Raw genomic sequence first — 13,637 nt, 5'->3', positions numbered from 1 at the left:
CTGCAGAGCTACAGCAATAAAAAACAGGGCAGGGGATCCCTGGGTGGCTCAGCAGTTTGGCGCCTGGGTGTGATCCTGGAGACCTGGGATCGATCCCACATCAGGCTCCCTGCATGGAGCCTGCTTCTCTCTCTGCCTGTGTCTCTGCCTCTCTCTCTGTCTCTCATGAATAAATAAATACAATCTTTTTAAAAATAAATAAGTAAATAAACAGGGCAGTACTGACATAGAGACACAATGAAAGACAATGAGAGTCTAGAAATCAGTCCTTGCAAATACAGTTGAATGATTTTTGGTAAGGGTGCCAAGACCAAGGGGGAAAGAGCAATCTTTACAACGACTGGAAAACTCGGTCTCCGTATGCAAAAGAATGCTGTTGGACCCTTACTGTATGCCACATACAAAAAGGACCAACAACATAAGAGCTAATGTTACAAAACTCTTAGGAGAAAACATGGGGCAAAAGTTTCATGACACTGGATTTGGCAGTGATTTCTTGTATATGACACCAAAACATGGGAAACAAAAGTAAAAATACATTGGACAACACCTAAGCTCAAAACTGTGCATCAAAGGACACAGTCAACAAAATGAAAAGGCAACCTACGGAGTGAGAGAATATATTATAAATCATGTGCCTGGTAAGAGGTTAATATCCAGAAGAGCTAGAGAATTAAAATTCAGTAGCAAATACTTGAGACATTCCTCTAAGGAAGATATACCAACGGCCAATAAGCAGATGAAAAGATGCTTAGCATCACTAATCCTCAAAACCACAGTGAGATACTGCCTCACACCAGTTATGGCCACCATCAAAAAAACAACAAAACAACAAAATGGACACCTGGGTGGCTCAGTGGCTGAGCATCTGCCTTGGGCTTAGGTCATGATTCCAGGGTCCTGGGATCCAGTCTTGCATCAGGCTGCCTGCGGGGAATCTGCTTCTCCCTCTGCCTGTGTTGTGTCTCTGCCTCTCTCTCTCTCTCTGTCTCTCATGGATAAATATAAAGTCTTTAAAGAAAAAAAAAGCAAAACAAAAAGGAACAAGTGCTGACAAAGATGTGGAGAAATTGGAACACTTGTACACTTGGTAGGAATGTAAAAATGGTACAGCTGCTAGTGGAAAAACAGAGGTTATTAAGAAAATTAAATAGAATAACCATATGGTCCAGCAATCTCACGTTCATGGCAGCATTATTCACAATAGCCAAGAAGTGGAAGCAACCCAAATATCTACTGGAGGATGGGTGAATAAAATGTGGTGTACATATATATGATGGAGTATTATTCAGCCTTAAGTAGGAAAGAAATTCTGACAGGCTGCAGCATGGATCCTCATGGAACCTTGAGGACATTATGCTCTGTGAAGTTAGCCACAAGAAGACAGACACTGAATAATTTCACTTACATGAGGTACCCAGAGTAATGAAACTAATAGAAAGTGGCATGGGGTTGCCAGGGGTAGGGAGACAGGGCAGGGGGTATAGAGTTTCAGTTTTATAAGATGGAAAAAGTCTTGGAGACGGGATGTACTTAACATTACTGAACTGTATAATTAAAAATGGTTAGAATGGTAAATTTTATATTTTGTGTATTTTATCACGATTTTTAAAAATTTTGAAAATAAATTCAGAGAAGGAATTGGTTTATCAAAATTTAGTGAAAAGAAGTGAGAGAGACACAAGAATATAGTCGGGAGTGTCCTTTGTAAACCGTCGCTGTCACTGCAGGGCCTGAGTCCTAGGCTGTGCGGTGGGCACTCACCTGTGGCCTTGGGGTCAGCCGGAAGGGCAGAGCGCTGGAGCCTCATCTCAGCCACCTGAGCCTCCCCCACCCCTCAGCGGGGTTCCCCCACCTGCAGAGATGGCACTGGCGGGCATCGCTGGGAGGAATCAGCCCTGCAGATGTACCATCTTCTCCAGCTCCCTAACCGCAATTTCTGTCCTTCTGTCACCCTCAGTAGGCCAGCCTGTGTAGTCCTGGTGAGCTGTCCTGGAGTCATGGAAGCACGGTGCTTTCTTTGCAAAGAACCTGCTCTGGCATCCTATGGCTCTTATTCCAAAGCCCAGGCTTTTCCCAGGAGGGCTGTTCTAAACCTCTTTCCATTCTGCAGGTCCTCAGCCCTGGTGGCACCCGCCCTGGACAGATGACATCACCTATTTTCACATCCCTGTGGCCACCCATCTGTCCCTTCTGAGGCAGGGCCTCTCACCACGCCCTGGGCGCACTCCTTCCCACTGTCCTTGCTCCACTTTTTTTTTTTTTTTTTTGGATGCTGCCTGTTTACTAGTTTATTTCCCCTGACCTTCACTGTGAACAGGAGAGGGGAGACTTTGTCTCAGTCCTTATGTAGGAAGCCGAATTTTCCCTCTACCTTTAGTACTCCCTGTAGTAAAAGATTAACAGGAGAGAAACACAAAAATTTTATAACATGTGTCTCTCCTGTATACCCCGGGAAACCCAGGAAAAGGAGTAACACCCCAAAGGCCACACCCTCCCCTGAGATACTGTCTCCTGCTAAAACAGGAGAGACACTGGGGCCCAGGAGCCGATTGTGGGAGGTTTGCAGGCAGAGCTCAGTAAACAGGGTAAGGTTATGCATCTCCCATTCTCTGCCTTTGGCACAGATAGAATTTCTAGAGATGGAAAATCATCCCCCTCTTGCTGGGACAGGTAGGAAGACAACCTTACAAATGGAGACACCCCTTAGAAATGCAAATGACTCTTCTTTTTTTTTTATTTTTTATTTTTTTTTATTTTTTATTTTTTATTTTTTATTTTTTTGCAAATGACTCTTCTTAAAAGAGTTACTTATCTCAGAGCTTCTCCTGTGTTTCATAAAATATAATCAGCCTAAAGTAATCCTCCCACCAAAGAGGCATATTGTGGGGTGACAAACTCAGCTCCCCTGTAGTGTGCACCCCTGCGGTTCCCTGAGGGCCCTGCTGGCCTTTCCCTCTCCTAGGCTGCTCTTGCCTGCCAAAGATGATTCCCCTCTGCAGGTCTGCCCCCACCTGCACCCCGCCCCCGCCCCTGCCCCGGCCAGCCCCCTGTGCCCACCTGCCACCTTACTGGCAATCTAAAACATAGCCAGATCAGTGGTGCCATAAACTCTTCTCAGCGCCCCTCTAAGCAAGTGGTTTCCAAACCTCCACTTGTGTCCCATTTCATATTGAGCCTCTGGAAAGATGAAGGTCTGTGGGCCTGTGAAATGGTGGAGTGGGTGGTCAGGGAGGGCTCCCCAAGGAGGAGATGCAGAGGAACAGGCTCCACTAGTCCTGCTTTCTCCCTAAATGCCACTCCAGTGACCTATAAAGACAGAAGGCCAGGGAGGACAACAACATTCTGGAAGACAAAATGCCTTAGCAGCCTGAGAAGCCAGAAACCCAAACCCCTGCACGGTGTGAAGGAAGCAAGCAGCTAGCCACCTGGTACAGCAGACCACCCGGGAAACTCTGCACCCAAGGGCGTGTGAAGATGACGGTCAGGGAAGGGTAAAAGTCTGTAAAGGGAGCAGAGATGCCCAGTCTCCTCTTCCCAGCAGGGAGTAGAGGGTATGCTGTCCAGAGAGGCTTCGTACTGGGGGCACTGGGCCCGGCTGAGGGTGAGGTTAGGTGGCACCCTAAAAATGGAGACCAAGGGAAAATCTGCATACCTAGATTCTGTTACCTGCCACCCCCAAACCTGCACCCAGAATCCCCACACGAGGCCTGCCAACCATCAGGTCCTCAACGTTGCACACACAGCTTTCATTTACTATATGATGTCTAGATTCTCAATATGAAAAGCCAGTGGCCAAGGATTACCAGCTTTGGAAGAAAACCTGTAAAGAAACACCAAAACAAAGTCAATGCAGGCAAAGATGAAAACATCAAACAACAACCCAAACCTAAGGTAATTAATACCTTCCCAAAGATGAGAGGCGGTTTGAAGCTGGGAAAGAACTATGATGGCAAAGATAGACACAAACTCACAGAAGAACTGGGAGTTAAGTAGATTAAAAAGAAAAATACCTAGAAAAAAAGGAGGAGAGAGAGAAAACGGGAAAATTATTTCAGGATATGGAATACGTGAGTATTAGATCAGAAAGAGAACAAGAAGGTAGGAATGAGAAGGAAATTTCCCACGGTCCAAGATGGTGAGTTTTCAGATGGAAGTTCCTGGCACAATGAATGAAAACCCCACAAGGAGTGGGGCACCTGGGCAGCTCCATTGGCTAAGCGTCGGACTCGTGATTGCAGCTCAGGCTCATGATCTCGGGCTCATGGGATTGAGCCCCGGGCAGGGCTCTGCACTCAGCAAGGAGTCGGCCTGAGGATTTTCTCCCTCTGCCTCTCCCCGCGCTCGTGCTCTCACTCTCAAATAGATAAATATTTTAAAAAGGGAAAAAAGAAGAGCTCGCAACTCTCCAGGAGGAAAGCTCAAGTCCTGAACAGAGGATGGTGGAGCCCAGTGGCGCTGGACTTCTCAACAAGATCTTGGGAAATTTAGAAAACAGGAATGCCTTTAAAGTTCTGAAGAGCTCTGCCGCCGCCGTTTTAAATCCAGCTCCATACAACGCTCCGCCGCCGACCCCGGCCGCCAGCTCCGCCACCATGGAGGACATGAATGAGTACAGCAACATAGAGGAGTTCGCAGAGGGATCCAAGATCAACGCGAGCAAGAATCAGCAGGATGACGGTAAAATGTTTATTGGAGGCTTGAGCTGGGATACAAGCAAGAAAGATCTGACTGAATATTTGTCTCGATTTGGGGAAGTTGTAGACTGTACAATTGAAACAGTTCCAGTGACTGGAAGACCAAGAGGATTTGGATTTGTGCTTTTCAAAGATGCTGCTAGTGTTGATAAGGTTTTGGAACTGAAAGAACACAAACTGGATGGCAAGTTGATAAACCCCAAAAGGGCCAAAGCTTTAAAAGGGAAAGAACCCCCCAGAAAGATTTTTGTGGGTGGATTGAGCCCAGATACTTGTGAAGAACAAATTAAAGAATATTTTGGAGCCTTTGGAGAGATTGAATATATTGAACTTCCCATGGATACAAAAACAAACGAAAGAAGAGGATTTTGTTTTATTACCTATACAGACGAAGAGCCAGTAAAGGAATTGTTAGAAAGCAGATATCATCAAATTGGTTCTGGGAAGTGTGAAATCAAAGTCGCACAACCCAAAGAGGTATATAGGCAGCAACAGCAACAACAAAAAGGAGGAAGAGGTGCTGCAGCTGGTGGACGAGGTGGTACTAGGGGTCGTGGACGAGGTCAGGGTCAAAACTGGAACCAAGGATTTAATAACTATTATGATCAAGGATATGGAAATTACAATAGTGCCTATGGTGGTGATCAAAACTATAGTGGCTATGGCGGCTATGATTATACTGGGTATAACTATGGGAACTATGGATATGGACAGGGATATGTAGACTACAGTGGCCAACAGAGCACTTACGGCAAGGCGTCTAGAGGGGGTGGCAGTTACCAAAACAATTACCAGCCATACTAAAGGAGGACATTGGAGAAAACAGGAGGAGATTGCTTAAAGTTAACCCATCTTGCAGGACGACATTGAAGATTGGTCTTCTGTTGATCTAAGATGATTATTTTGTAAAAGACTTTCTAGTGTGCAAGACACAACCGTGTCCAACTGTATATAGCCACCAATTAGTTTCCTTTGTTTTTACTTTGTCTTTTGCTGTGTTACGACTCGATGTGGATTTGTGTTTATACAAATTTTATTTGTATGATTTCATGTTAAACCTCAAATAAATGCTTCCTTATGCGACTGTTTTTCTGTGTCAGGTACTAAATAGCTCTGTAAAAGTGTAATTTAAAATAAGCAATAATTGAGGCACAGTTTATTTTGTAGGGACTTTTGGTCCATGAGGAAAATCTGTGGTCCTTTATGAATAGCCAGCTACAGTGTCACCCTGTTCCCCATTTTTGTTAAATGTATACTATTCTCTAAGGCTTCATTTCCCTGCTGAGGATTCCACCACACTTTTAATGTTTCTTCTCTGTGTATCCGGAGATCTTGTCATAATGTTGTCATTAGTGGAAGATTTCCAGCTGACCATCAATCTTCTGGACTGTGTTTTTGGAAAAGTGCACCTTTTTGGCACAAGGCATGTTGGTAGCTCCTTTCATGAATAGAAATGATTGTGGCTTGTTTGCTTCTATCTCTGGGAAGCCATTTATTATATGCTAAATCAGAATCAGTCTGCTAGGAAGAGCTTTGGCTAATCATAATACCATGACTTTAATTCTCTTGATTAAAATGTCCAGATACACACAGGGAAAGGCACTGTTAAACTGTGTATAGGAGCTGCAGTTTAAGAGTATCAGAGATGGTTAAATTTTAACAAGCATTTTGGCAGATAGGTGGGTTGAAACTTGAGCAAAAGTTAGATTCAGTTACTTGGAAGTGTAGTGGCTGAGGAAATTAGTTGTATTCTGTTCTGTATTGTCACAGCAAGCACCAAACTGAACAAAAAGTTTAATATTGGGACATTTTCAGGAAGCTATTTTGGGTATTAACTGTTAAGGTGGTGTGAGTTTAAGAAGTCATGGTAGTAGGTTGCATCATTTTTAATGCATTAGTGCATGAGCTGAGTAGTTAAGCATACCCAGATTCAGACACAGGAAAGAGTAGTGGCGGGAAATACACTTCAAATTTTACATATGTCGGTGCAAATCTAAGTGACCCAGTCATTAAAACATCTTCCTGGTGCATCAAGAGGCAGTTTTAGCTTTAGATTTTGGAGAATTTCCTGGGTAATTAAGTTTTGAATTTTACGTTCAGTGTAGTTGGTACTAAGATAGAAGTTTTGTTTCTGTGGTTCCACATTAGTCTCTAGTATTGACCTACATGTTCACATGTGGAATAGTTGATCTCACCTTCAAACTGTAAATTTTTCTTGCTGATGAACCTGCCTTTTGTTTTATTTGGTGCCTGCAACTTCCTTTGTTCAATGATGTTTGTACTTGCTGGCTATCAAGTTACAATGCACTTGGCCTCCTTTTGCTCTTGTTTTGCTATTTGACCTTAAACCTAGGCCAAGTACCAAGGTTGGTTATTGCAAGGGACTGTTTATTCTTTAAACATGCAACCTTAGGGAACAAGGGAGATTTTCATTTTAAGTTATGTTGTCAAAAGTCTGTAGGTGCAGCCTTTAGGGCAGTGAATCCTGTTAAGTTAAAATTTATGAATAGGTGACAAGTTGACATTGAGATTGTCCTTTCCCTGAGCAAAAATGAATAAAGGCTTTTTAAACAAAAAAATAAAGTTCTGAAGAAAATTGTTTCTAGAATTCTCTACTGAGCCACGCTGTGAATTAAAGGTGGGAAAGAATTAACTTCAGCAAAATGAGGGAGTCGACCAAGAAGGGGCCATGGGATCCAGGTGCCAGGCTCTGGCACTGGCTCACGGAAGCCCTGGATGGCATCACGGAACGTCCCAGAAGGCAGCAGTGCCCAGACAGGAGCAGGATGGGCTCCAGGGGAACATGAATGGAAACCAGTGGGTAGTGGTTAAAAAGAGATACAGAGGTGCCTGGTTGGCTCAGTCGGGAAAGCATGCAACTCTGGATCTTGGGGTCCTGGGTTCCAGCCCCACATTGGGTATAGAGATTACTTAAATGAATAAACTTTAAAAATAAGAGGCCCCAAATGGCTGCATTTTAGGCCAAGTCACTAAACCAGGACTTTATACCTGACCTTTTTGTGCTGTCAGACTTCCTTAGTAACTTCTCTAGACTGATGAGCACCTATGAGGTAACGTGTCACCCAAGCCCTCCTCCATCCCCAGAGGAACAGAGCAGCTAACTTGCTAGTAAGACCACCTGGCATCCTGTCCTCTGCCCTCTGGGGGAAGGTGCCCTTGCCCAGAACAGTCCTTTTCTTTTGCTAATAACTTCCCTGCCCCACCGGCCTTCCTGGAGCCTTCCCTTTAGTACAACTCCTGTGTGCCCGCGTGCCCGGTGGGACGCTGCCTGACTCGTGAATCGAGTAATAAAGGCAATTACATCTTCACACTACAGAGTTTGATTTTTGTTCTTTAATGGTGGTCAAGGCTGAAAGGATGCTTTCTGAAACTCTCTGAAACCGAGAGGCTGAATTACTGTCAGAGAAGCTTGAGCAGAGGAGGGAAAAAGCTGCAAGCAATTTTTAATTCCAAGAAAAACAGAAAAGTTGTCCAAGAAAGGAAATTAATGATAGTACGCTATGTGCCTTATCTGAGAACAGTGTTTACATAGTTCTAACGCTGACATGAATATGGATTTGACCAAAACTGTGACGGGGTCAGCCGGAGGGATGCGGGGCAGAGCGGTGTGCGCGTTTGGGGCACAGACCCAGGCGGGAACAGCGACAGCAGGAGTCCGCTGAGCCAGCGGGGAGTCGGCCCGGCCCGCCCGGTGTACCCACTTGCTGAGCAGGTTGCCATTACTTCCTTTTACAGCCGAGGCAGAGAGGTTAAGTGGTTTGCCTGACGTCACAACCCCGGCAATGGGGTTCTAAAGTCTGTGCCTTAAACCACTCTGTTCACCTGCTTCGGGGGTTGGCAGGTAACACTTAATTTAAAACATCGAGAAGTCAGGGCAAGTCATCAACAATATGAAGAGAAACACCAAATGCTACAGCTTGAAGGCTTAAAAGTACTGCCCCCCGCCCAGGCTGTGGAAAGGGTAGGCGGCTTGATTGTTCTGGTAAAGCTATTGGACTTGGACATCACGGACACATATTACTTTAAAAACTTAAAGAGAAGAGCTCGGGCAGCAGTGATGGCGCATCTCCGTGAGGACTCGCTCTGCCTGGCTGTGCACGCTCAGATCCTCACCAGCCTGAGCCTGGGCATCGCTAGACCCAATGTTTCCATGTTTCCTTCCAGCTCTGAACGGCCGGGACCAGGACCAGCAGCCCCTCAGAGAGCAGGGACCACGGAGAGCATGTCGGGGTGGTGCGGGGCTGCTGGGTGCTGCTCCAGGCCAGCGGGGGGAGGCCTCTGTGCCCCCTGCGGAGGGCCCAAGGCTGCAGGGAACACAGGCAGGTCTGGTTGGGGTTGGGGGCAGTCCTTGGGCGAGGGTAGGGATGGCGACCAGGGTGAGAGAGGGACCTTGGGTTCCCCTGGAGGAGCTGTGGCCAGATCGCACCAGCAAACAGGATGCAAGTGTTGGGGGAGTCAGGAGGCTCCTCCTGAATGTCTCCAAGGCTGGCGCACAGCCTCCCCCACCCCCCGTGGCTCCTCCTGACGCCCTCTTTGTGCTCAGGTTTGCCCATCCTCTCTGGTCCCCTGTAGCAGCAGCCCTGTCACCTTCAGCTCCTTGGTGCCCACAATGTCCTTTTCCCTCTATGGCTGCACTCTATCTTCTCCTTGACTCACCTCCAGACTCTCATGCCCAGCATGCCTCCCTGTCATACCCCACAGCTCTAATCTGTCCTTCCTGTCACTGGAGTCACTAGAACTAGAGCTCCCACCATGTCCCCTGTCCTGCTCAAGGTGTCCCAATGTTGCCCGGTATGCACATGTTCGGCCAGCCTGGTGCTGCTCTCACAGCCAACCCTGTCCGACCGCAGTTTACCTGAAACCTGTGCAACTCTTGACACTCTGCAGGCTGGTGATAGAGGCAGTGCGTCTGTGGGGGCCGTGCACCCTCCCCAGACGCCCTGAGGAGGTGAGGCGAGGCTGAGACCCCCACACCAAAAAGTGCAACTCCTGTGAGCCAAATGTGACTTCCCCTAAGGGCCACCTGCCAGGTGACTGGCACCTAGGGGGTGTCACCCTCCAGGTGTTCCTGGCAGGGGGCGGGCTGCTGCCAGCACATGGATGCATCTTGTATTCCTGTGCAAGGTGTCTTCCTTCCAAAGCCTGCTGTCCTCACACAGCGCTGGGCATGTAGGGCAGCGAGATGCCAGGCCCTGAGGAGAGGCCCACTTTAACTTCATTTCTAGTTTGGTTTGAGTCACTTTAACACAAATGACTTTTATCAATTATGTAACAATCTGGGGCCCAGACCCCAGTGAGCAGTAAATATTTACCTTCACGACAAGAGCCAAGACTGCCGCGCTGAGTCACAGTGAGTCACAGGGAAGCCTCATTACCCTCTAGGACCTTGAAAAGGAAGGTGTGATTGTTAAAATTTGCTGGGTCCTACTGCCAGGGCCAGAATGTAAATTTAGTACCGACACCTGAATAATCTCTCGTAGCTGACTACATGTGACTATTTTCTACGTGTGTGTCTATGCACATGTGTATGTACCTATATTTGCTTATTGGTATTTCTAACTTTTCTAATAAAATATATTTATGGTATAACTTTTAAAGTCTTTTCAAAAAGATTGAAAATGAACCGGCCTAAGAAACAGCAGTTCTGCAGGGCTTGATCCCAAGGCAGGCAGTCTCCTTCTGACAGGTATGGTCGTAAAGGAGTGCCTCTGCCCAGAAGACTCTAAAGGGTGGCTGGTGTTTCCTGATGCCGTAGGGCCCACCACACAGGGGGCAAGAGTAGTGGGCTCTAGGCTGTGCGGGGCTCGTGAGCAGCTGCTGGCTGAGCAGAGCCTGGAGTACTTCCTGTCGGGCCCTTCCCGAAGTATCCAACCCCCACTAAGATGGAAAGATCCTTCTCTGCCACACACAGTGTGTACAGTCTGCTTCCTTTCTCTCCCGCAGCTTCTGTGGCCCGCATGGCCCCTGTGTTTGTGTATGGGACTCTGAAGAGAGGCCAGCCCAACCACAAGGTCCTGCTGGATGGCACCAACGGCTGCGCGGCCTTCCAAGGCCGGGGCCGCACGGTGGAACCGTACCCCTTGGTGATTGCTGGCGAGCACAACATCCCACGTCTGCTGAACCTCCCGGGGCAGGGGCAGTGTGTGGTCGGGGAGATCTATGCCGTGGATGAGCAGATGCTGCGCTTCTTGGATGAGTTTGAGGGCTGCCCCGACATGTACCAGCGCATGCTGGTGAGGATCGCCGTCCTCGAGTGGGAAGACACACAGGGAGCCCCTGAGGAGACGCTGGCCTCAGACGGGACCCTGCAGTGCTTCGTCTACAGCACAGGCACCTACTCACCTGAGTGGGTCCACCTCCCATCCCATGACAACTATGACTCCCACGGGAAACATGGGCTGCGCTATAATCCCCGGGAGAACAGGTGAGAAGTGCCAGGACTGCTCCTTGACCAGGGGACAGAGGGAGCCCTGGTGATGACGAGATTGTGGACAGATGGTAAGCCCCGGAGGCCTCCCCTCGGACCACACCACTGAATGCACAAGCGGAATAATGCTCCCTGAAACACATAGTTGTAAAACTTAATCTGTGGGAAAAGGAACAATCTCTCTTTCAGTTGTAGCCGATTTCCCCAATATTTTGACATACTGATCACAAGATTATGCCTGAAGCCCCTCTCTCTGCTAGCGCTTTGTTGCTTGCTGCTTCAGGAACGCCCTGGGCTTGAATGGATGGGATAAGGAAGATCCAGGATTTTAATTCCCCTAAATGACATTTCAAGAACTCATGTCATACTTTTCTTTCTTTCTTTTTTGCTTTGCTTTGATCTGAAGAGAACATTTAAAATGTAGACTTTGTGGAGCAGCTAGATTTTAGCAACCCCACTGTATGGATTCTAACCTGTCACAGTGAGATGAATTTTTAAACTGATTTGGGTTATCTCAGCATTAATAAAAGAACCTCAAGAAAAACATACTGTGTTTTGGGGGTAGTTTTAAAGCATATAAAACATCATATTCACAATTTTCAGATCAACCTTATTAAAGAAGGGATTACTAAGAATGATCATGTAACATTAAACTGGATGTTTTGGGAAACCGAATTTAAAAGTGTTGGTACTACTGTTGGGTTTTTTTGGGGGGGGGGGGGGGGCGGGGCATTACTTACTTGGTAGAAGGTTCTTTTTTTTTTTTTTTTTTTTTTTTTAGAAGGTTCTTTTCATTATAACCTAGCAAAATAACAAGCCACCTACTTGCTGGCAGATACTGCTGAGCAGTCCGATGTCAGCTAGAAGCTCACCCGAGCCCGAGGGGCAAGGTGCTGTCCCTGCCCCCAGAGGGAGCGGTGTTTAGGGAGTACGGGGGGCCTTTCAGAGAAGAACCAACACATTAGTAATTTGTTCTTCAGGCCTGACAGAAAGCTTAGCTTCCAAATACAAACAGCACTTAAAATAATTTTAGCAAGGCACGAAGTACCAATTACTACCCACCTCCATCTGATAATCTGTCAGCGTAGATTCAGATCAGCGCACGCCTCTGCCTCTGCTTACTTACCAGCAAAGTATGAAATGTATTCCAAGAATTTCAGAAGCAGTGAAAACGCAGCTGCTGATCCTTAGTAACCTCGTTCTCCGCTGGGAGAGCTCACTTGCTCTTCAACTTAATGGTAGACTATGATTACTAACTGCATCTGGCACAAAAACACCATCAGTATTTTTAGTATTTTTAGCCCTTTTTTCTTAATTGGAAACTTGCTTCACAAAAACACAAAAAGGCAAGGATGGGTATCAACTGATGGGCTTGTGGCAGCCACACCCACCACTCTCAGGCCAGGGAGCCCCAGCAAAGCCTGGGGGAGGCGGGGCAGGTGGCAGGGGGTTTCCAAGCTCCTGGGTGGGGGTCCTGCACAGGCTTTTGGAAGTCAGGTGTAGCCACAGACCAGAGTGAGGGCCTCAACCAGGAGAGGTAGGTAATCAGATTATGAGGTGGCAAATGATTATTTAATGAAACTAAGGCAAAGAACTAGGATTTATATAGATTTTTTTTTAAAGATCACAATGAAACACTAGTATTTAAAGTCTACTGGCACAGCCAGTCGCCTCTTATGTACATTGTCTTCATTCAAAAAAAGGCCAAACTAATATTTAGACAAATGCTCAGCTTTATTGATTTAATTTTGACACTAGGAAATCTCACAGCAGAAGTACAAATCATATGTACAAGTATTTATATCAATAAAAATTTCCATTGGTGATTTTTTGGCAGAATGTTGGTTTTGACTATATGTGGAATAAATATGACCATGTAAAATCTGCTGCACAGGAGTGTTCCTGCAAAACGCTTGAATAAATTGAGTGTGAAATAATAATAATACAAATGGCTAATTAAATTGGGTGATGACTGAAAGGCTATAAATACTTCATTCCAGTTCCACGAGCAGATCTCCTTCTCCAACTGTGTCTCCAGCTTTACAATGCACTGATTTCACCTTGAATTAAAAAAAGGGGGGGGGGGGTAGTAAGAATTATTAACTAGACCATGAGGGAGCCAGCTCATCATCCACTTCTGGAAATGAAGAGACAGCCTGGCAGGCCCTGCACACAGGTAGCACAGTCGGCTCCCACTCGGCAGAGGGGACTTCACGCACAGCTATGTCCTCGTGGAGGGCTGTGACTTGCCGCCTCCCGTCTCCCGCCTCCTGGCCTCTCCTTGGCTGTCCCAGAAGTGGCTAGTCCAACAGAGTTTGTGCTGACGTCTGCCCGCTGGCCCTGCCCTGGGTACCCCCAGGGTCTGCACGGCATCCTAGAAGCCAGAAGCACTTGTGCCAGGTGAACCCTCCACAGCCAGCCCTCCCAAGCCCTTCTGCAGCTACAGGTGGCATAAATAGTTTCTGCGAGTTAATGCATACTTGGTTTAGTGT

The 13,637-nt window shown here is 46.8% G+C and overlaps 3 protein-coding genes across 13 annotated transcripts in view; 2 read left to right on the top strand and 1 right to left on the bottom strand.

Annotated features, from left to right (window-relative positions):
- The window catches only part of GGACT (gamma-glutamylamine cyclotransferase), a 42,517-nt gene extending 30,690 nt beyond the window's left edge, over nucleotides 1–11,827 (top strand). For all 9 annotated transcript variants that reach the window (XM_038569965.1, XM_038569973.1, XM_038569974.1 and 6 more), the window contains one exon: nucleotides 10,662–11,827. In XM_038569965.1, coding sequence (XP_038425893.1) covers nucleotides 10,662–11,146 — 485 coding nt within the window. In that variant the 3' untranslated portion in view covers nucleotides 11,147–11,827. The remainder of the gene's footprint in view (nucleotides 1–10,661) is intronic.
- Nucleotides 3,092–7,572, top strand: LOC102155805 (heterogeneous nuclear ribonucleoprotein D-like). The gene has a single exon (XM_038569964.1). The coding sequence runs from the start codon at nucleotides 4,440–4,442 to the stop codon at nucleotides 5,499–5,501; it is 1,062 nt and encodes a 353-aa protein (XP_038425892.1). The 5' UTR covers nucleotides 3,092–4,439; the 3' UTR covers nucleotides 5,502–7,572.
- Nucleotides 11,828–12,860: 1,033 nt separating the features above from the next.
- PCCA (propionyl-CoA carboxylase subunit alpha) overlaps nucleotides 12,861–13,637 on the bottom strand; it is a 462,758-nt gene continuing 461,981 nt past the window's right edge. For all 3 annotated transcript variants that reach the window (XM_038569960.1, XM_038569959.1, XM_038569963.1), the window contains one exon: nucleotides 12,861–13,205. In XM_038569960.1, coding sequence (XP_038425888.1) covers nucleotides 13,137–13,205 — 69 coding nt within the window. In that variant the 3' untranslated portion in view covers nucleotides 12,861–13,136. The remainder of the gene's footprint in view (nucleotides 13,206–13,637) is intronic.

The sequence above is a fragment of the Canis lupus genome, chromosome 22 (genome assembly GCF_011100685.1).
Source record: "Canis lupus familiaris isolate Mischka breed German Shepherd chromosome 22, alternate assembly UU_Cfam_GSD_1.0, whole genome shotgun sequence".
Classification (NCBI taxonomy): Eukaryota; Metazoa; Chordata; class Mammalia; order Carnivora; family Canidae; genus Canis; species Canis lupus.
Note: the sequence above shows the minus strand (reverse complement) of the source record. Positions and strands in the feature narration are given on the sequence as shown.